Raw genomic sequence first — 22194 nt, 5'->3', positions numbered from 1 at the left:
ACTTCTAGAGGACATGCAGGCCCCGGCTATCTGGATGATGAGGTTTCCCCAGAAAAGGTATTTCTAAGCAGTAGCCTCTTGATTTTTTAAATGCTGACAGTGAATTAAAAAAATACAGAGATTGTTCAACTACCTGGACACCAGATAAAGCCAATGTGAGGTTGCTGGTTTATGACCTCGGGACCCCTGAATTTTCACTGTGTTAAATGGGAGAGAAGTTGTGGCAAATTGATACCTGAAACCCTCCCTCTTTCTCTTGCAGCTCTCTGCCTGCCCTGCCCCCTTTGTGGGCGTTGTGACCCACCCCCTGCTGCCCTGCTGGGTGATGTGGCCATCACAGTCATGGCAGCTTCTGGTCTGGGACCGAGGGGGCTACAGCCTGGGGTCTGGCTTTCCACTGAGACTAAAGGAAGGGATGGTGGCGTGCTGACACCCAGCCTGCGTGTTCCCCTTGGAAATGGCATGTGCAGCATGGACGTGTGTGCAGCCAGTGGCCCAGGGTAGAGTGAAGTTTATTTGTAGACCGTGGTTTAACTGGTTTTTAATTTTCAAAAAGCGTTAAAGCCATGAATTGCAGGGCTCCCTATCCCAGGGGCTTCCGGGCTGGCTCTCTGAGAGGCGAGGTCACGGGGAGTGCAGGGGTCTGGGCAGGGACAGTGGGGAGGACTCATTTCTTGCCCTTGCCTTTGCCCTTGCCCTTGCCCTTCTCCTTGCCCTTGCCCTTGCCCTTGCCCTTGCCCTTCTCCTTGTCCTTCGCTTTGTTCTTGCCCCGCTTCTTCTTCTTGGACTTGAGCATGGAACGGACCAGGTAGCCCCTCCACAGGGCCTGGATGAGAGTGGCGGCCCGCACCATGCGCACCATCTCCTGCTCGGCCTCCAGCCTCTTCTTGGTGTTAATCTCCTGCTCGGCCTGGATCTGGGAAAACTCTTCCATCAGCACCTCGTACCGTTGCTTCAGCTCCTCCAGCTGGAGTTTCTCCTCCTTGTGGATGATGTCCAGCTCCTGGTACTCGTCCTTGGGGGAGAGTCAGGGGGTGGGGATCTCCAGGCATGGTGCGCTGCCTGCCACCCTCTTCTGCACACGTTCCCACCCTTCCCAAAGGGGCTTCTGCCCCAGCAGTGCCACTGACACTAAGCCTTCCTGTAACTGAGGCCCGGATGAGAATGGGAGAGGTGACGCGGTCCATCCGAGCTTGTGGAGGGACCCGGAGGAATTAATTTCAGGAACAAGGAAAGAATGCGGCTTGTGGGCTGGGCAGACTGGTCTCCCAATCATTCCAGCTTGGCCACACCTCGAGGGGCTTCACCTTTCAAGCCTTCATTTTTCCTCATCTGAGACATGGGGACAATTCCAAACCCGGAGCAGGAGTAGGAGCTGTTTCCGGTATTAAATGACTGGATGGACACAATTTCCCAGGTGTGACGCCAGGCACACAGTGGGAACATAAAAAATACTAGCTGTCCGTTTCACAAAGATAGCTAGAGAAGACCTTTCTCAGGGGACCGAATTCTCCCTTTTGTTTAACCACAGCCTCTCCTTCACTTTACGCCTGCCTCCCTGCCTCCCTTGCACTAACCTTTACCAAGCGTCTACCAGAAGTGAAGTACTTCCAGAGGACGCAGAGCTAAGTAGACTTGGTCTCTGCCGTCAAGCAACCCACCACCCTCATCGGGACCAGAGAAACAAGAGCACAGCCTCCTGCGTCTCCCCGTTCCTGGAGCACTCGTGTCACACAGAGCAAGGCGCCACTTGCCCTTCTCTGAACAGCACACCTGACACTGGACCACTCCTACAGGCTGATGTCACCCCCAGTGCTCACCAAGCCTCCCTGGCCCCAGAGCCGGGGCTGTGGGCCACCGATGTTATCACAGAGCTGGGTGGAGGCTTGAGGGCGCCCCGTTTTATAGGCGGCCGTTCCCTGAGCGCCTCCTCCAGGCCAGATCCAGTGCTGTACAAGCACTTGTGACAACAGTGCCTCATTGAATCCCCACCAGGGTTGCAGTGTGGGTGTCACTGTCTCGGTTGATCCCGTGCAGGAATGGGCTCAGAAAGGTCAAGTCCCTTGCTTCACACGCAGCTAGTAAGTGACTCCAGAGTAGAACCTCTGAGTGGTGACAGGGGCTTCCTTCGCCGCTGTCACCCAGCACCTGGCACACTTCAACCGCTCGGTAGAAAGTTTCTGAGTGACAGTGAGGTGGTGGAGGTAAGCTCACGCCTGAATCTGGCGGGGATGAGCCCTGGCTTGTGGGGATGAAGGTGCTGGCCGGAGCTGAGGGAGGAGGGAACAGAGAGCCTGGGATGTGGACACTAGGTGGAGCCACCATCTTTGGGCCTGGTGTCAGGCACGTCTTAGTGGCTCACAGCTTCTGGAGCCTTCCTTTCCCACCTCTCCTCTCACTGCCCCAGGCTAGACAAACCCTTGAGCCTAAGGAAGGGGCAGAGAAGCCACTAGGCGAGGCTCAGACCACGGATCATCCAGAGCTTCTCCTCCCATCTCCCCATTCCTAGAGGATCTTGGGCAACACACTTGAGAGACTCAGGCAGACAGATACCTGCTTTTCACTCATCTCCGTATCATATTTCTGGATCCAGTTCTCGATTTCCGTCTCCACTTTATATTTTTTCTAAAAAAAAAATTCAATTAGTCATTGTTCGAAAGGCTGATATTAGCGATAAATGGCACGGAGCCGGCTCTGTATCAGCGGGCCCTACGTCGCACCTCACCCACTGAATCCACACCACGGGGTAGGTTCTCCTCCACTTCAAGGATGAGGACACGGAGGATCAGACATGCTCACTCACTTGGCCCAAGATCGTGAGGCTAACGGGCGGTAAGGCCTGGATTGGAAGCCAGCAGTCTGGCTCCAGGACCTTCTGGGCAGAGGGAGCAGCAGTTGCTAAGGCCCTGAGGTGGGAACAAGCTTGTGATGTTTAAAGAACAGGAATTGAGCCAGTGTGGCTGGAATGGCGTGGCTGGGGAGGAGCATGGTTCCAGTGAGATCAGAGTGATGCCGTGTCATGGGGGACGTGTCAGCAGGGGAAGGAGTCTGGTTTCTAGTGTAAGAGGGATGGAAGCTGGGAAGGGGGTGGATTTAGGTGCGGTGGAGGAACATGATCTAATTTTGTTTTTAAAAGATTAATGCCTGTACATACAATGGAATATTATTCAACCATAAAAAGGGACGAAATATCGGTGAATGCTATGTGGATGAACCTTGAAAATGCGATGCCCAGTGAAAGAAGCCAGTCATGAGGACCACATATTGTCTGATTCCATTTACATGAAGCATCCAGAACAGACAAATCCATAGAGACAGACAATAGACTAGTGGTTGCCAGGGGCTGGGGGGAGGGGAGAGAGTGGGGAGAAACTGCTTACTGAGCACAGGGTTTTATTTGGAGGTAATGAAAATGTTTTGGAACTAGATAGAGGTGGTGATTCTACAACATCGTGAATATCCTAAGTGCCACTGAATTCTTTATTTAAAATGGTTCATTTAAGGCGGGGAGGATAGAGCTCAATGGTAGAGCACATGCTTAGCATGCACGAGGTCCTGGGTTCAATTCCTGGTACCTCCATTTAAAAAAAAATAAAGTATTAATTTTATGTTATGTGGATTTCACCTCAATTAAAAAAATAAAGCAGCTTCTTAATCCTACAGAGCAAGAATTTTAACTTGGGCCCCATGGACAGGCTGGCTTCAGGGGCCTGTGACCCAGGAATTGTCCAGCGCTATGTGTGTGTGCATCTATGCCTCTTTATGGGGAGAGGCCTGTGGCTTCCATCAGATGCTCAAAAGAGTCGTGAGACTAAAATGAATCTGGGAACCTTTGTGAGGAAAGGGATTTGAAAGCAAACTGGGGGCACACACCTGGCCTGGGTCCTGGCTGAGAGGAGGGAAAAGGCAAATGAAGATATGATACTTATTGAGCACCTACTAGGCACCAGCTCTCTACCTGTCATCTCATTTAATTCTCATTTTAACTCATTAAGGCCTCTTTAATCACTTTCATTTTAAAGACGTGAAAACCGAGGCTCAGAAGGACTTCAGGGATTTGCCAGAGGCTTGTGTGCTCTGTCATTTCCTTTGCAGGACAGGTGGGTGTTCTCCTCAAGGGCTCAAAGGAGTTCAGGAACTTGCCTAAGTTCCCGATCCCCAGCCCCTGGGCCTGTGTGCTGCTCCCTCCCGCCTCCCCATGGATGCGGCCTCAACCTGGGGCTTCCTCTGCTCCTGTGTCCTCCTGGGGGGTGCTGTGGAGCTGCTCCCTGGGTGGCTGGAGCAGCCCTGCCTTGCCCTGCACACTGGCCCTCCCTCCGCCCCCTCCCCACTTCCCCAGGGCACCTTCCTCAGCATCTGCTCCGCCTCCCAGTTCTCCGAGACCAGGTTGTGGAACTGTGACCGCAGCATCAGGATGTCCTGTTGGATCTTGGCCACCCTGGCCTGCGAGGCCCGGAAGTCTGCCTTCTGCTGCTTCTCAGCCTCCAGCTTGGTGCGAAGGAGGCTGTTTTCTGAGAACTTGCACACCTGGTGCAGTTGGTTTTTCAGTTCTTGGATCACAAAGTTCTCCTTCTCCACCTGGGCCAGGAAGAAGAGAGGGTCCGCTAACACCTCTGTCATCACCGATCATCCCAGGGGAGGCTGGTGTGACTGTGGCTCCCTTAGGGCAGAGCATCGTTGCCTGGCCAAACCCTACCCCCAGCCCTGGCTAAGGACGAGGACAGACTGACCAGAGACCAGGAAATTGAGGCTCAGTGGGGATTGAGTTGTCTGTCGGGTTGTGCAGCTGAGCTGGAATATGAAGCCGGCTCTGTCTGGTCCAGGGCCCATGTTCGTGGCCACCACCCTGTTTCCTGGTATGAATGAAGTGCACAGGCGTGCCGGAGCGAGGCCACAGGACAGCAGGGACAGCTGCGACACGCCCGCCCAGGGCACAGTCGGGGAGTGCCCAGTTGGCAGAGACACCTGGCATGATGCTGGGAGCGTGAGATAAACACATGCTGCAGGGACTGCCACCCAGCTGTCCCCTCGCGGACCTGGCTTGGCCCCTGCCCTCAGTCGATTCTAAAACAGGAATTGGGGTGGGCGGGTGGGGCTGTCCCGTAAGTAAACTCCAAAGGCTGATCACACGCGCTGGAGTCTCCTTCTGAGACTTGAGCCTTCGGCTGGGCTGGCGGCAGCTGGCTGCGGGGCCGCGGGGGCTCTGAGCTCACTGCCTGTCTCATCGAGTGCTGGGGGGCGGGTTTGAGGCAAGTCTGTCCTGTGGGCAAGTCTTCATGCTCCAGGTGTTGGCTTTGGAGCAGGTAGTATTATTGGCAGTCAGAGCTTTGCTTGTGGATTCCCCCCCACCGCCAACCCCAACAAAACATACCTTATTGGTGTCACCTCCTTATTTCACGGTGAGAACTGATGGATCTGATAAAATGTGCCCACCTGGCCAAAATGGAATTTGACCCCAGATCTGTCCACCTTGGCAGCCCCAAGCTGTTTCCACCACCCAAGTGGGACCAGCAAAGCCACTTGTGTGTCTCGTCCCTGTCCCTAAGTGACACCCCTGCGTCGGGGAGGGAGGCCAACCACGACCTCTCATGGGTCACAGGGTGATGAAAATGCCTATGGTAGCACTGGCTGGCTGTTCCCCAGGATCTGTTCCCCCTAGAAAGGCTGTACAGCAGAATGTTTCACTGGGAACGTGGCCCCAGCTACAGACCACTTTCCCCAGCATCTCCAGCCACTGGGTGTAGCTCAGAACTGTCTGTACGCTGATTGCAGGTGGCCTCCCAAAAGGGCAGGACGAAGGCCCCTCCTCCCCTTTTCTCCTTCCTGTTGATTGGACCAGTGGCGACAGCTTGGGAGAAAGCTGGGGAAACCTTCCCGGTCCACAGAGGTGCCATGTAGGTGATGGCAAAGATGCCAGCCAGAAGGAACCTGGACCCCTGACAATTTTACAAAGCAGAGCTCCTATGCCAACTCCCTATTAGACAGAAATATATATATATATATATATTAATCTATTTTTATATATAGTGGCTAACATTTATAAATCTCAAACTCCCAAATTTATCCTTTCCCACTCCCTTTCCCCAGTAACCATAAGATTGTTTACTATGTCTGTGAGTCTGGTTCTGTTTTGTAGATGAATTCATTGTGTTCTTTTCTTTTCTTTTCTTTTCTTTTCTTTTCTTTTCTTTTCTTATTCCACATATGCGTGATATCATATGGTATTTTTCTTTCTCTTTCTGGCTAGACAGAAATATATTTCCATCTTGACTAAGCCACTGTTATTTTGAGGCTCTTTGTTTTAGCAACTTATACGTCACCTCCCAGGGACTTTTAAAGGCTTTTGTGAGAAAACGTATATTAAGAATATGTGTCCCCAAGTGGTTATTAATAGATCAGGATCATGTTATCCTTTCTCTTCTTAAAAATTCTTCTGGAGCTCCCACCCGCCCACCCCTCCACCCACCCCTTGCCCTCGGGACAAAGACCATATTCTCTGATTAGGCGTCCAAGGCCCTGTGTGATCTGCCAGCAAAGCCTAAGGTTTGCCTGCCCCTGGCCTGGAAGGTCCCTCCCTACCTCACTTGCCTGGTTTACTCCCTCTCCTTCAGGTCTTGGCTTTGAGTTTCCTGAGTTCAAAGTTCAGGTCTCCTGTAACACTTTTTTTTTTTTTTTTTTAATGGAGGTACCAGGGATTGAACCCAGGACTTTGTGCATACTAAGCATATGGTCTGCCACTGAGCTATACCCTCCCCTTCTAACACTCTCTTATAGCACCCTATACTTACCCTGCCCTTTACTTCTCAAAACTGTAATTAAATCACCTCTTTAAGCCCTGCCTTCCCTGCAGTGAACTCCATGAGGCTGGAACCATGTAGGCTTTCTTTATAAGACCTGCCAACTGGTAAGTGCTCAAAACAATATATGCGGAGTAAATGAATGAAAACAGCTATTTAAATCACTGAGGAAAAACCCAACTGCCGAAAGATTTGGGCCCCTCCCCGGGGCTCCTTCCATAACATGACCTATGCTGTCCAGTGATACCTCTGCATCCCTGTTCTTCACGCATGCTGCCAATTCATTTTCCAGCGTGTCGATGATTTCCTGGTTCCTCCGATTCCGTCTGCTGATGTCCTGTACAAACTGAGCCTTGTCTCTGGCTTCCATGGGGCTAGTGAGTAGCTTCTCAAACAGGAAACCTCGGAGCTCTATCAGGCTATCAATAAAACTCTGGGCTTCTGCACTTCTGCCAAGTGGCTGCACCTGCAGGAGACTGGCTGCTGCCTGGGGGTTATTGAGCAGGAGTCTCACGATGTCCTTGGTGGATTCTTTGACCTGCTGCACAAGTGGTGGGAGGTGGGATCTCTGCAGCTCTATGGAGAGGAGGCGGTCTTGGAACCACGGTTCATCCTCGAACACGTCTTCCTCCTGCAACTGCCGTTCTTCCTCCTGCAGGTAACCGACGTGATCCAGGAGGATCTGGCAAAGGTGCCCGTGCTCTCTCACTGCCTTCATGATGTCCTCCCCCAGCATCCTCTCCAGATCCTCGGGATTGGACGCCACGTATGACAGCAGGGTCACCAACTCCACCTTGTGGATGGTGTCGTCTAGGACGGACATGATCCTCTTGGTCTCAGTGGTGGTGAGTTTGGTCTCAGTGGGGACCAAGAGTTTCGGTGGGGTGGTTGACTTTTTGGTTGTCTCTGCTATCAGCCTTATTTTGTTGATGTCAGGGCCCGGGTAGAGAGGGGCCACGGCGAGCATGTCCAAAGCCATTTTATTAGCAGCCTTTGTGCGCCCTGAGAGATCGAGACCTTGGTAGACTGTCTGGGTCTCCTCCATGTATTGTCTCTGGCAACCCTGAAAAGGGGAGGAGTGAGCAGTTAGCAGAGCCGCGCTGACATCGGGACTGGCTGCTGTGACCCCAGCCGCCATCAACCCTTGACACTGAGAGTTCATCTTAGGAGCTCCACAGCTTTTACACAGAACCTCTCACAGAAAGCAGTTTCTAGCTTTGTGACAGTGTCAGGGCCCCAAGGGCAGGAGGACCAAGTGTGGAGGTGGGTCTCAGGCACATGTGTCAGGCAGGGACCACCCAGGAATGCAGACATCATTCTAAGTGTTTAAACACAGCAAACTGGTTACACGGGGTGATGAAAGAGTTGACAGGCCAGTCGGGAGAAGGGGAAGTGACCCAGTTGTCAATGGCAGGAAGCCACGCAGGAGGAGGAGGGGGTGAGCTTGGGGCTCGGGGTCACCCAGGGGAAGCTGGAGCCACAGCCATTTCCCGTCCAGGAGGAGCGATAGCCCCTGCGGCCACAGCCGGAAACGCAGCCCAAAGCAGAGAGAAGGGGAGAAATACTGCCTTTCTCCCTTCCTCCCTTCCTCCTATCTAACACCAGTGCCTCCCATTGGCCAAACCCTGTGGGAAACCAGCTGACAAGGGAGCCTGGGCAATGCATCCTGCGGGGGTGGCAGCCTGAGACACAGAGCAGAAGAGGGACAGAGCAAATAATGGTGCTGAGGGCAAACAGCACTGGGACCAGCACAGCCCATTTGCATTGGACTTTAAGAATGGATTTGAAAAAATCAGGGTGGGGCTGAACAATGACTTCGGAATGTAGTTTTAAAAACTGTTTTGCTAAATGCAGTATTGTATCCTGAATTGGTTCTTGGAACAGAAAAAGACATTAGCAGGAAATCTGGTGATATCCAAATAAAGTCGAAGTTGAGTTCGTAGCATCGTACCAATGTTAATTTCTTAGTTTTGACAAACACCGTGGTTATGTAACATATTGACATCAGGGAGAGCTGGATGAAGGGCACATGGGAATTCTCTGTACTACCTTCACAACTTTTCTGTAGACCTATAATTATTACAAAACTAAAAGCTTATTTAAAAGAAAAATCTACGGCGGCAATCAGGAATCAGTGATTTATGTGGCATATATGGCATGATATCCTAGCTTTGCAGCAGCCCCACTACGGTTCAGATCCTTGCTGGGGGACCCTGGGGTTCCTCAGCCATTAAACAGGGATTCGATGGGAAGTTCCTGGAACAGATCTTGAACGTTGTCAGTGCTCAATAAATAACTAATATTATTAGCCCAGACCTAGTGAATGCCTACTGCCCAGGATCAGCTGGACCTCCCAACATTCTGTGTCCAAGATGGACCTCAACATGTCCCCACCCCTCACCTTGCTGATTCTTTATCCCTTGTCTTGACGATCAGCAATTCTGCCTCCCTTGTTGCCTAAGCCAGAATCCTGAGTGCCACCCAGATTCTTCCTTCCCCTCCACATCCAGTGCACCACCCAGTTATCTGTGTTCTCTCCTTGATAGCCCCCAGTCCACTTCTTTCTCAGCAGCCTCTCTGCCATCGAGTAAGGGCCTTAATATCGCTCACTTGGGTGATTTAAGAGTTTAACTGGCCTGCTTCCATCTGCTCTTGCTCCCCGCAATAAAGATCATCCCTGTAGTCACCTATTTAGGCATTTATTGAACCCTGGGGGTATAAAAAAAGATGCAAGGTCTAATTTCTGTCCTCCCAGAGTTTATATCCTAGTTTGGGATGTGAAACATGCACACGTGTAGGTTCAGCAACTACAGAAGGCAGGGGATGAAGCTGTATTCATAGAGTAGGTGGAGATTATGACCCGCCATCAGCACCAGAGTGGGGACATTGGAGTTTATCTTGTAGGAAATTAGGATCCATTTTGATTTCAGGAAGAGTGTAACAGGATACAATTAGATGCTTGAGAAGGATCTGTTGTAATGGATGATTCATAGAGAAAGGTCTGTTGGCAGGTAGACCAGTTAGGGTGTTTTTACTTCCTTGGCTGCTGACCTTTCAGAGACCTGGTTCTTCAGCTTTCCCTTCACCATTTTGCTTAGCCAGGGTCAGCTTCTGTTGCTTGCAATCAAAGACCTCTAGCTGACAAAATACTCCAGGCAACCGGCAGCACCAGGTCCAGGGGGCTCCAGGGAGACCTTGGGGATGGAGATATGAAGGCAGGGGAGAAAGACGTGATACCTGAAGCCACAAAAGATACCTTCAGCTTCCCAAAGCAGAGTAAACAGAGAGAAAGGGAGGGAATCAAAGAAACACCTAATGTGACAAAGAACAGGAAGAAAGGCAGCCAGGTCAGGTGCTAAGGATGCTGTGTTCCTTGGCTGGGAAAAATGACTCCCAAATCGGGAGCCTCTGGGAGCAGAGGGCTGAGGTGAGAAGGGCGTCACTGTGCCATCTCTTTGATTCCCACCCACTTCCTGCTCCCCAGTCAGTCTTGCATGTTCCTTAAGGCTTTTCCTGAAAATAACATTAGGGACAGCCACGGAGCGTCCTCTGCCTCTCTGAGGATGACGGATCTTTGCCTCGCGGCCACAGGATGAATGTGAACAAAGTGTTTAATGAACGCACTTCTCTGCATCGGCCCCCAAAGCTCTCTAGCATAAATCAAAACGCCTGAATTCTTCAGAGAGCACGGCTGGAAACGCAACGTTATAGGAAATGTTTCCAATTTGCTTTCAGCCAAATTACCTCTTTTGCTTTAAAGGGCAAACTTGTTTTCTTTGATTATGACGATGCCTGTCAGTTCCTGACAGCTCATTTGGGTGAACGAGAAAAAGCCGGTGGAACTGGGATCGGGGGACACGCGTCTGACTCTGATGACAAAAATCACTGGAGAATCTCTTTTCCTTGAATTCTAATATGATCATTTCATGTCCTTCTTAATGCCACCAACCTTAATATTTAAATCATTTCTCCTTTTAAAATTCCTGCCCTGAGAGTGAAGCAAGGTTGTTAATGGATGGGGAACTTTAATTGGATCTTCCTTTTATTTGTCATTAATTCTGCTGATGAACTTTATAAATGGAAATGTATCTTTATCATGCAAATTAGACCTCGTCTTCATTCAAATGGGCTTGTTGGATGTTTTATTACTTTCGCTCTCGGAATATTTTGAAGGCAAAAAAAAAAAAAAGGTTTGAGGTAAATTATATATATTTTATCCCCTGAGGAGAAAAAGGAGATGAAAACCCAACACCTACGACTACCCTACAAATCCAGCACTGGTCTGTGGAGAGGTCAGAGGGTGTTAAAAAAAAATATTGGAGAGTGTGTGTACGTAGAGGTGGAGGGCCTCTCATTTTAAAGAATGCCATTTTAATACTAACTCTTGGTAACTCACTGCATACCCAACGCTGTTCTAAATGCTTTACACGAACTAACTCCTTTATTCCTCACAACAGTCTCATGAAGTAGGTGCTTTTATTCCCTCCGTGTTACAGGAGAGAAAAGCGAGGCAGAGAGAGTCTAGCTGTTTCTGTAGTTTACACCTAGTAAGTGACAGAGTTGGGGTTTCAGCCCAGGCAATCTGTCTCAGGAGTCTGCACCCCACAGCCGCTATTCTGCCCAGTCTGTCAATTTTAAGATTGACTTCTATGTTGAACATAGTAGAATCATCCTTTGCTGGTCCAGTTTCAATGAGTCCTGTCCCGTAGAGATATAGAGAACAGATGTGTTCAAAATTCAATTCCTATAGCAGTCAATCAAATTAACAGTGATAGATATGAATATTCATAGTTGTTATATATATTTATGTAACATATTATATCATAAATTATTGATAAATATAAGTGCTAGATTTGATTTGCATTTTTTGGGGGGTGAAGGGAAAGTAGTTAATTTATTTACTTTAATGGAGGTATCAGGCAGTTGAAATGGTGAATTTTATGATATGTGAATTACAGCTCAATTAAAATAAAGAAATATATATATTAAAAAAAGGAAGTACTAGGGATTGAACCCTTGCCTGCTAAGCATACGCTCTACTGCTCAGCAACACTCTCCCCCAGTGTCACATTTTCATAGTGAAAAATGGTGAGCCAGGATCTGGTCTATGGATTTTTTTCCCCATCCCTTAACTCGGGGCTTGGAATTTTAAAATAAAAGATTTAAATCTGTTTTGGTTTTTTCATGGTTTAGCTGCATTTTTTTGTGTTTTTTGTGTTTTTCCTATCGCCACTTTTGAAGTATTACCCAATCCTCTGTCGTCCTTTTTGAGAACCCATGTTTTGTGGATTCCGTTTGGCTTGCAAAAGGTTCCCAGGCTGGGGCTGTAGCAGTGAACACTGGAGGTATTCACAGACAGGATCTCATCGGTGGTGATGGCTCTGTGACCGCTGGCTGCAATGTTATCCCGCGTTTTGGAGACAAGAGGACCCTTAACAGAGGCTGAGGTTGGAAGGGAATGGGCTCCCGGGGACAGAATTCTAAGCTGATGGTTGTCAAGAACATCTCTCTGCTGGCCACTGGCCACGGCTATAACCCTAGGCAAATTCGCTTGTCCTTCTGAACCCACATCTCAGAAGCTGAAAGGCAAAAAAAGGGCCTACTGCACAGTGATTAAGTTTGTGGGTTCCAAGGTCAGACAAATTCGGAGTTCAGTCCCAGGGGATCACCACTTCCTCGCTGTGTGGCTTTAGGTGAGTCACTTAAAGTCTCTAAGTGTCTTTGGCTTCCTTGTCAGTAATATGGGGACAGTAACAGAACCCACATTTGGTAGAATCGTTGTGAGTGTGAAATGAAGTCCTGACCCAGGAATGTTTAGCTTCTTTTTTTTTTAAGATTTTTTTTCAGTTTTCCTTTTTTTTGGGGGGGGGGTCGGTAATTAGGTTTATTTATTTATTTATTTATTTATTTATTTATTTATTAGAGGAGGTACTGGAGATTGAACCCAGAACCTCGTGCATGCTAAACCACTCTACCACTTGAGCTATACCCTCCCCTCAAGAATGTTTAGCTTTTATGATGACTTTCAAAATGATACAATTGGGAGGGAAGGTATAACTCATGCTTAGCATGTGTGAGGTCCCAGGTTCAATCCCCAGTACTTCCCCTAAGAATAAAAAAAAGATAAGTAAACCTAATTACCTCCCTCCACCAAAAAAAAAAAAAAAAAAAAATACAATTAATATTAACATTTGACTACTTCTTAATATATAAGATGTATTTTTCCTCAAAATAATATATATTTGTTTTTGTGCAGAAAGGTTTATAAAGAGCCAAAATGGATCCGTTTTTTTTTACTCCTTTTTACTATTTCTGTTTTAAATTTTGCAGATTTCTGCATTCTTCATGTTTTTCTGTGAGTGATGGAGGAGGACAGAGATCCCTAAAACCGCTCACCATTTTCCAGTCTCCTCCTCCTTGCAAATTAATTCATCACAATTTTAAATTCCTCTCTTGGCAGTGTAGCTTTTGAAGTGTTTATTTCTGGTTATATGCAACTGTGGATAGTATCACTTTGGCTGTTTCAGAGAGAAGGAATACTTTCCTAGCAGTGAATTTAGGTTCTAAAATAAACTTCCCCCACTTAAAAAATATACATATTTATATTTAAATCGCAATCTTATTAAATGTAAGACACTGGCTTTTCCTGACTGATTATGTTGAAGAAGAGTCTTCTGTACTGTTTTTTTTATGAGGGAGAGAGGTAATTAGGTTTATTTATTGATTTCTGCTTGGAGGAGGTACTGGGGATTGAACCCCTCAAGAAGAGTCTTTTAAACTGAGGGTTGTGAACCCTTTCGTGAGTGGTGAAATCAATTTGCCAGTTGGGACTAGCATTAAAAATAAACGAAATAGAATAGAAAATATTACAGCGCACTGCATGTAGTAAGTACTCTTTTGTGTTTAAACGTGTGTGTTTTGTATTTAAACGTGTGTGCTGGGTGGAGGAGGAAAATGTGTTTCTTTGTTGGCTTTATGGTTAAAAAAAACAATCTGTGCTCAAAAGCCCCCATGGTAAAGGCATTTCATTGGTCATAGGGTATAACCTCCTGCTATTTATTATTTGAGAACTAAGGACAAAGAGATACTTTCCCCTGATGCTCTGTATTTCAAATGATGTTGATTTTAAAAAAACAAAAAAATATTTTTTTTGCAGGGAGAGGTAATTAGGTTTACTTATTTATTTTCTTCCTGGAAGTACCAGGGGTTGAACCCAGGACCTCAGCATGCTAGGCATGCACTCTACCACTTGAGCTATTCCCTCCCCCTCAAATAAGCTTGATTTTTTTTTTTTAAACCCCTTTTGTTTTCAGTTCCACTGACTAGGACTTGAAGGTAAACTGTGTGTGCATGTGTGTGTGCGTGCGTGCGTCTGTGTATGCGAAAATACCAGAGGAGGGCAGAGCAGGGTTTTTCAGTCTCCACACTACTGACACTTTGGGTCAGATGATTCTCTCCTGTGGGGGCTGTTCTGTGTGTTGCAGGACTTCTAGCAGCATCCCTGGCCTCTGCCCGCTTGATGCCAGTAGCACCCTTCTCCCACCATGAACTCTGACCAGTTGGGGATGCAGTATCCCCAGACATTGCCGGATGTCCCTGTGGGGTGGGGGTGGGGGTGCCAGTGGCTGAGAACCGCTGGTCTAGACCACAGTGGCCTGGCTCCCCTATAAAACTCCAGGCCTCACCCATGCTAAGTCCAGTGCTCCATCCAGGTTCAAAGGAAGGCTTGCCCAAGCCTAGCCCAGCTCTGTCAAGTTGAAATTGGTACCATCCAAAAGGCATCATTGGGGGAGGGTATAGCTCAAGTGGTAGAGCGCATGCTTAGCACGCACAAGGTCCTGGGTTCAATCCCCAGTACCTCCTGTAAAAATAAATAAATCTAATTACCTCCCCTCCAAAACAAAACAACACAAAAGTAATAAGCCACCACAGAATCAAGATCAGATTCACAGTCTGGGTCTTAGGAGACGGGGTGGTGTGGCACTCCCCTGCCAGGGGCTCTTGGAGCAAGTCTGGGTAAGTCCTTTATCTCTTTGGCATCTGGGGACATGACACCTGTTCCAGCCACATCAGAAGGGAGCCGGGTGGAGAAGGGATGATTTAATAGATGGGAAAGGCCTTTGGAGAGTTAAAAGCTCTCTTCAAAGGGGAATGATTGTTAGTTTTTGAGGGATAAATCAGGTAGCGCATCGGCCTCACCACCCTGGGCTCTGGGAAAAAGGGAAGTGCGTGGGGGGAATTTAGCAACTGAGTCAGCAGGAAAGACTCACCCCTTCAATTCAGTTTTTTACTGTAAATCAAGTGAAAACCCCAAGCTAAAACCCTGCCATTTACATCCAACCGTCAATGCCTGAAGCGTGTTCCCGAGGGGTGCCTGGCCCAGAGCCACGGCAGAGCTCTGGCTGGGATGCCCCCGGCAGCGTATCCAGCCTGGAGGCAAAGATATTGATGCTGACTTTCAATCAAAAGGCTGTTTGGGGCTTTCTAGGTGGAGGGTGAAATCTGGGAAAGGGGAAGGTGGGTTATGTTCTTGCCTTCTTCCAACAAGTTTTTAATATTCAGTGACCTTGGGACTCACCCCTCCTTACTCTTGACTTGCCCACCATTTTCCCAACTTGGCTTTTTGTCCTGGCCTGGCCTGGTTATCCAGTCTCACTTCCTCTTGCTCCCCTAACAGCAGGAGGTGGTGGTGGGTCGGGGAATAAGAAAATCACCCTGATTTGATGGGTTAGAAAATTCAGCCACGACAGCTTCCCTCATTGCTCAAAGGGAGGAACTGAAGGTTCTGGGAGGAGTAAATTTTAAGCAGGGAGTGAGCGACAAGACCAAATCTGCAGCATGGAAAATTGTGGTTAAAGGGTTGGCAGGTGCAAGGCGGCAGGAGGACCAGTTTGGAAGGCTGTCGCAGTGGTCTAGGGAAGAGAACCAGGGACAAGGCAGTGGATGGGCTCCAGAAATACCGAGAAGATAGAATCAATTAGATGAGAAGGATGGGATGTGGAGAAGGAGGGAGCAGAATGAGTTAGGGATGATGTCCAGTGTTCTGGCTTGGATACTGGTTGGGTCGTTGTGGTATTTATCCAAAGGGTGAAGACTGGAAGAGAGGCAGGGTTTGAGGGCTTGTGGGTTTAGTGATGTTAGAACGTGCTGTCCAGTTACCAAGTCTTGAAACTATGAAGCTGTGTGTGCCCAGAGAGACACCTCTTCCTTATTCATACCGAGGCATGGTACAGACTAGCAGCTGCTAGGTGGGACATCTGCGAGGAGATGTGCAGGAGCGGGTGGCTGTCCGGAGTAGATTTCAAGAAAGACTCAGAAAGGAGACAGAAGTGTGAGAGCTATTGCCATACAGATGGTGACTGAAGCCTTGGTAGGGCCAGGGGATGTGCAGAGTGAGAAGGATCAAGCCCTTCAGTTTTTTTTGTTTTAACTGAAGGACATAGTCAGTTTACAACATTGTGTTGATTTCTGGTGTACTGCAAAGTAATTCAGTTATACGTATGTGTGTGTGTGAGCATATATATATATATTCCTTTTCATATTCTTTATCATTATATGCTGTTAGAAGGTATTGAATATAGTTCCCTGTGCTATACAGTAGGACCTTGCTGTTTATCTATTTTATATATAGTAGTTAGTATCTGCAAATCCCCAACTCCCAATTTATCCCTCTACCCCACCTTTATGACCCCTAGTAACCGTAAGTTTGTTTTCTGTGTCTGTGAGTCTGTTCCTGTTTTGTAAATACGTTCATTTGTCTCATTTTTTTAGGTTCCACATATAAGTGATATCTCATGGTATTTTTCTCTGTCTTTCTGGCTTTTTTCAGTTAGTATGACCATCTCCAAGTCCATCCATGTTGCTGGAAATGGCATTATTTTATTCTTTTTTATGGATGAGTTGTATTCCATTGTATAAATATACCACAACTTCTTTATCCAGTCATCTGTTGATGGACATTTAGGTTGCTTCCATGTCTTGGCTATTGTATACAGTGCTGCTATGAACACTGGGGTGCATGTATGTTTTTGAATTAGAGTTCCCTCCAGGTATACACCTAGGAGTAGGGTTGCAGGAGCATATGTAACTCTGTTTTTAATTTTTTAAGGAATCTCCATACTGTTTTCCATAATGGCTGTACGAAGCCCTTCACTCTTTTGATGAAATTTCTTCTCATTGGCTCCAACCTACCTGTCCAGCCGTATCTCAAAGCCATCCTGCCCTCACTCTCTGTGCTGCAGCCACACTGGCCTTCTCCAAAGTGCTCAGAGCACCAGGATCTTTACACACAATGTTCTTTTGGCCAGAAACCAATGCCCAACCTCTTTTTAGCCATTCGCCTGTTGAAGGACATTTGGGTTGTCTCCAGTTTGGGGGTTATTATTAATGATGCCACTCAGGACGTTCATATAGAAGTCTTTGTGTGGACATGTTTCCATTTTTCTTGGATAGAATCCTAGAAGTGGAGTTGCTTAGTTGTGTGGAGAATGTATGTTTAACTCTTTTAAGAAACTGCCAGACTGTACTGCAAATTGGTTGTACCATTTTATGTGCCCACCAGCAGTGTATAAGAATCTCAGTTTCTCCATACATATACCAATACTTGGTGATGTCTGCCTTTGATGTTTGAATGTTTCTTCATTTCTTTTGCTCATTTAAAACTTGGCTTGTTTGTTTTCTAATTGAGTTGTAAGAGTTTATTTACATATTCTCAGATATAGTCTTTTATCTGATAGATGATTTGTAAATATTTTCTCCCTGTCTATGGCTTGTCTTTTCATTTTTTTAAGAAAATGTCTTTTGAAGCTCAGGTTTTAATTTTAATGAAGTCCAATTTGTCAATTTTTTCTTTGATGGCTTCATGATTTGGTGTTGTATCTAAGAACTTTTTGCTTAACCCAAAGTCATGAATATTTTCTTCTAATTTTTTTTCTAAGGTTTTTGCAGTTTTAGATCTTATATTTAGGTCTATGATCCATTTTGAGTTAATCTTTATGTACTGGTGAGGTAAGAGTCTAAGTTAATTTTTTGGCATACGGATATCCACTTGTATCAGCACCCTTTGTTGGAAAGATTATCTTTTCTCTATTGAATTATTTTGGTACTTTTGTTGAAAATCAATTGGCAGTAAATGTACGTGTTTATTTCTCATCTCTCAGTTTTGCTCCATTGATTTATATGCAATCCTCAGGCAAATACCACGCTGTCTTGATTACTATAGCTCTATAGAAGGTTTTGAGACTGGGCAGTATAAATTTTATTCCAACTTTGTTCTTTTTCAAAATTATTTTGGTTATTCTAGACCCTTTGCATTCTTATAAATTTTGAGATCGTTTTGTTAATTTCTACAAGTAATGCCTGCTGGATTTTTGATAGGTATTACATTGAATCTCTAGCTCATTTTGGGGAGAAAAAACATCTTCCCAACATTGAATCTTCCAATCCATGAACATAAATGTCTCTCAGTTTATCTAGATCTTCTTTAATTTTCTTAGCGATGTTTTGTTAACTTTATTCTCGGTATTTTATTCTTTTGATGTTGTTCTGAATCGTTCTTTTAATTTCATTTTCAGAGCGTTAGTTGCACACATTTATTATAATATATACAATTGATTTTTAAAATATTGTGACCTTGTTAAACTTGTTTATTAGTTCTAGTAGTTTGTGTGAGTTCCTATGGCTTTTCTATATATAGGATGATGTCATATGTGAATAAAGACAGTTTTACGTTTTTTCTTTCTGGTCTGGATACCTTTAATTTCTTTTTTCCCGTCATGGCACTGACTAGAACCTTCCGTAAACTAGATGTAATGAGAGCAAACATTCTTAACTTGTTCCCAATCTTAGGGGAAACCAATAAGTGTATATTAGCTGTGGGTGTTTTGTAGATACACTTATTGGGTTGAGAAAGTTCCTTTCTATTCCTGACTTATTGAGAGTTTTATTGTGAATGGATGTTGGATTTTGTTAAATGCTTTTTCTGCATCTGTTGAGATGACCATGCATTTTTTTTTCACCTATTCTATTAATATGGCATATTACATTAATAGTTTATCAAATGTTAAAGCAACCTTGCATTTTTGGAATAAATTTCATAGTGTATAATCCTTTTTATATGTGGCTAAATTTGGTTTGCTAATATTTTTGCATCTGTGTTCTTGAGGGATATTGGTCTGTGGCAGGAGTTGGCAAACTTTTTCTATAAAGGACCAAATAGTGAGTCTTTGGGGATTGGTGGCTGTTGAACCTCCGATGCAACTACTCACCTCTGCTGTTGGAGAGCAAAAGCAGTCATAGACGATATGTAAACAAATGGGCATGTCTCTGTTCCAATAAAACTTTATTTACAAAAGCAGTTGATAGGCCAGATTTGGTGAGACTCTGGGTCAAAAGTTTTCTTTTCATGTGATGTCTTTGTCTGGCCTTGTCATCAAGGTAATACTGGCTTCACAGAATGAGTGGGGAAGTGTTCCGTCCTCATCTATTTTCTGAAAGAATTTGTGAAGGATTAGTATTATTTCTTCTTTAAGTATTTGATGGAATTCACCAGTGAAGACCTCTAGCACTGGGCTTTACTTTAAGGGAAGATTATTTATTTCGAATTCAATCTCTTTACTTGTTACGAGTCTATTCAATTTTTCTTTCTTCTTGAGTCACTTTTAATAATTTGTCTTTCTAGGAATTCATCCACTTCATCTAAGTTGTCTTATTTTTTGGCATAAAGTTGTCCAAAATATTCCTCATAATCCTTTAAGTTAATTCTGATTTTGGTAATTTGTGTTTCCTCTCTCATTTTCTTGGTCAGTCTAGCTGATGCATTGACTTTCCTTATCAATATATCCAATGTCCCTCTTTGTTCTAGTAATATTTCTTGTCTTAAAGTCAATTTTGTCTGTTAGCAGTATAGCCTCTCCAGCTGTCTTATGGTTACTCTTTGCAGGAATACCAACTTTTTATTTTGAGCCCCTTTGTGTCTTTGAATCTAAGGTGGGTCTCTTGTAGGCAGCATATAGTTTGGTATCACATTTTTAATCTAGTCTGGCAATGTCTGCCTTTTGATGGAAATGTTTTTCCCATTTACATTTAATAATTTACATTAAATTATTTATGTCGTTGGATTTACATGGGCCATTTTACTGTTTTTTTAAATTTGTTTCGTCTTAAGTCTTCTTTTGTTCTCCTGTTATTTCTTTACTGCCTTTTATTGTGTTAAATATTTTTAGGCCACTATTTTGAGTCCTCTGTTGATTTTTAAACCATTTTTTGAGTTATTTTTCTTAGTGGTTGATTTAGGGATTATAAGATGCATCTTAATTTATCACAGTATGTTTTGGAATACTACATATTTTCTATTTCATGAGTCATTGTTATTTTACCTTCTTTTAATTATTTAAACATGGTTTCCTTTAGTCCTTTGAACATATTTATAATAGCTTCTTTGAAGTCTTTGTCTGCTAAAGCCAACATCTGGGGACGCATAGAGGCAGTTTCTGTCGACTTTTTTTTTCCCGAGTATGTTTACACTTTCTTGTTTCTTGCACATCTCACAATTTTTATTGAATACTGGAAATTTTAGAGGGAAGATTATTTATTTATAGCAACTCTGTCTTCTGATTATTTCCTTCCTAATGATTGTTGTTCTTGTTTTTATTTTGCTTGAGTGTTTGGTAATTTACTTGCTGGGCTAAATCTGTCAAGCTGGTCTCCTCCCCAGTGTGCAGCTACTGATGTCTCTGCCCAATTTTTTTTTTTCATATTTTAAAATCTGGCTTCCTAGGGGTCATCTCTGTATCTATATAGTTTAATATTCAGCCAAAAGTAGGTCAGAGGTTATGTTCAAACTTTAAGCCAGTAAGACCTCTATTCACTGCTGGTGCGTGCAGCACGCACTCAGCACACACGTCTACACTGGCTCCAATGGCCAGGGATGTGTAAGTGGCTTGGCCCTGCTCTGGTCTCTACTATACATGTGCATAACCTCTGGTCAATCAGGACATACAGGGAACTCATCACGCCCCCTACGGCTGCCTCACTACCAGGAACTCCAAGCTCTCAGTCCATTGTTTGTGCCAAATAGGACTACAAACTTGGACCGCTGGAGCTGCTGGCCTCCCCTGTTTCCTTCCCACCAAGATGGTCACTTTAGCCAACAATCCTCCAAATCAAGTGAGCTCTATCAGACAGCGACAGTGAAGCTACCGGTTTTCATGGACTACCACCCTAGTTGAACTATTACGCTGATAGAACTGGGGATGGGGACACCAGAGAAGCCTCAGGTAAATACACTACAAACTGGTTTTATGAATAAAAGCTCTTAGTTTGTTCTGTGCCTTTGGTTGATTTTTCAGAGTGCTAATATAGCACTGTAGTTTTGTCCAGAGTTACAGTTGCTTTTTTAAAAATTATTATTGTGATAAAAATATGCATAACGTAAAGTTTACCATCAAAACCATTTTCAATTCAGTGGCATTGTTACATTCACATCTATTTGCAACCATCACCACCATCTACCTTCAGGACTTTTTCATCATCCCCAACTGAGACTCTGTAACTGTTAAATAACTCCCTGTTTCCCCCTCCCCCCAGCCCCTGGCAACCCCTACTTTGTGCCTTAACCTCATTTAGTCCTCACAACAAGCCTTTGTTTGAAGTATGTAAATGAAATAATATTTTAAGGACAAGGATGGGAGTTAAGTTCCAAAATTGGTATAATCAAAATTACCCAAGTTAAACACTGACTTTCATTGTATGCTCACCCCAGGCAGAATGGTAGGGGACTAAAAAACTGCTCTCTCTCTCCTCCTCCCAACATGCGTTTGATTTGAAATTAGTTAACTATGATGTGACTCCACTTGACTAGTATCATCCACGCTTTACCGATGAGGAAGAGGGATCATGAAGTGGAGAAGTGGAGGGGCAGAGTAGAGGCGGAGACACCGAAAAGGATGCCCAGTAGTCCTTGCGGGGAGAGTCAGACTGTGGCAGGGGCTGGAGAGCAGGGTCCTTTAGGCGGGGACAGGCTCGCTGTGGGGGGTTACTGATCCCTCAGAGAGCCAAAGGATAGCGAGCGAGACCCCACTTAACATCTCTCCCTCATCTCCAGCCTTTCCCCACCTGGGCACTCACCTGCTCGGAGGACTTTAGGTTTTTCTATTCGTGATTAACCAACGCTGTGCTTGCGTTGCTAGGTTACCCACCAATCTCAGAAGGCGGGGCTCGGCGTCTGATTGACTCTGCTTTTCACCATTCAATTCCTTATTCCGATCAGTTCGCTCCACCTGCTGAAGACTGACCAATCAGGAGCACCGTCTTTCTGACCCTCCACCAATTGAAAGACTCGGGCCTCCCTCTGGGGTGGGCTGAACGTGTAAGGCGGGGAGAATGGGAAGAGGAAAGG

The 22194-nt window shown here is 45.5% G+C and overlaps 2 protein-coding genes across 2 annotated transcripts in view; one reads left to right on the top strand and one right to left on the bottom strand.

The window, feature by feature from the left end:
• Positions 1-667: 667 nt before the first annotated feature.
• On the bottom strand, positions 668-22182 carry DRC10 (dynein regulatory complex subunit 10). The gene is made up of 6 exons (XM_010963623.3): positions 21924-22182; positions 9849-9991; positions 7045-7860; positions 4345-4578; positions 2554-2625; positions 668-1015 (listed from the first exon to the last, which is right to left on the bottom strand). Exons 3-6 carry the CDS (start codon positions 7840-7842, stop codon positions 668-670), a joined length of 1452 nt encoding a protein of 483 aa, XP_010961925.1. The 5' UTR covers positions 7843-7860; positions 9849-9991; positions 21924-22182.
• The window catches only part of TPCN1 (two pore segment channel 1), a 71467-nt gene continuing 56778 nt past the window's right edge, over positions 7506-22194 (top strand). The window contains exon 1 of the mRNA XM_045523071.2: positions 7506-7642. The gene's annotated coding sequence lies outside the window, so the exon portion shown is untranslated. The remainder of the gene's footprint in view (positions 7643-22194) is intronic.

The sequence above is a fragment of the Camelus bactrianus genome, chromosome 32, assembly GCF_048773025.1.
Source record: "Camelus bactrianus isolate YW-2024 breed Bactrian camel chromosome 32, ASM4877302v1, whole genome shotgun sequence".
NCBI classification, from domain to species: Eukaryota; Metazoa; Chordata; class Mammalia; order Artiodactyla; family Camelidae; genus Camelus; species Camelus bactrianus.
This window is presented reverse-complemented; position numbering and strand designations above follow the sequence as displayed.

Coding starts and splice junctions, on each gene's coding strand:
- DRC10 (XM_010963623.3), bottom strand. CDS start 7,842: ATGGAGGAGACCCAGACAGTCTACCAAGGTCTCGATCTCTCAGGGCGC. Junction 2,626..4,344: donor CGGAGCAGATGCTGAGGAAG/GTGCCCTGGGGA, acceptor TTTTTTTTTTAG/AAAAAATATAAAGTGGAGAC. Junction 1,016..2,553: donor CGGAGATGAGTGAAAAGCAG/GTATCTGTCTGC, acceptor CTCTCCCCCAAG/GACGAGTACCAGGAGCTGGA.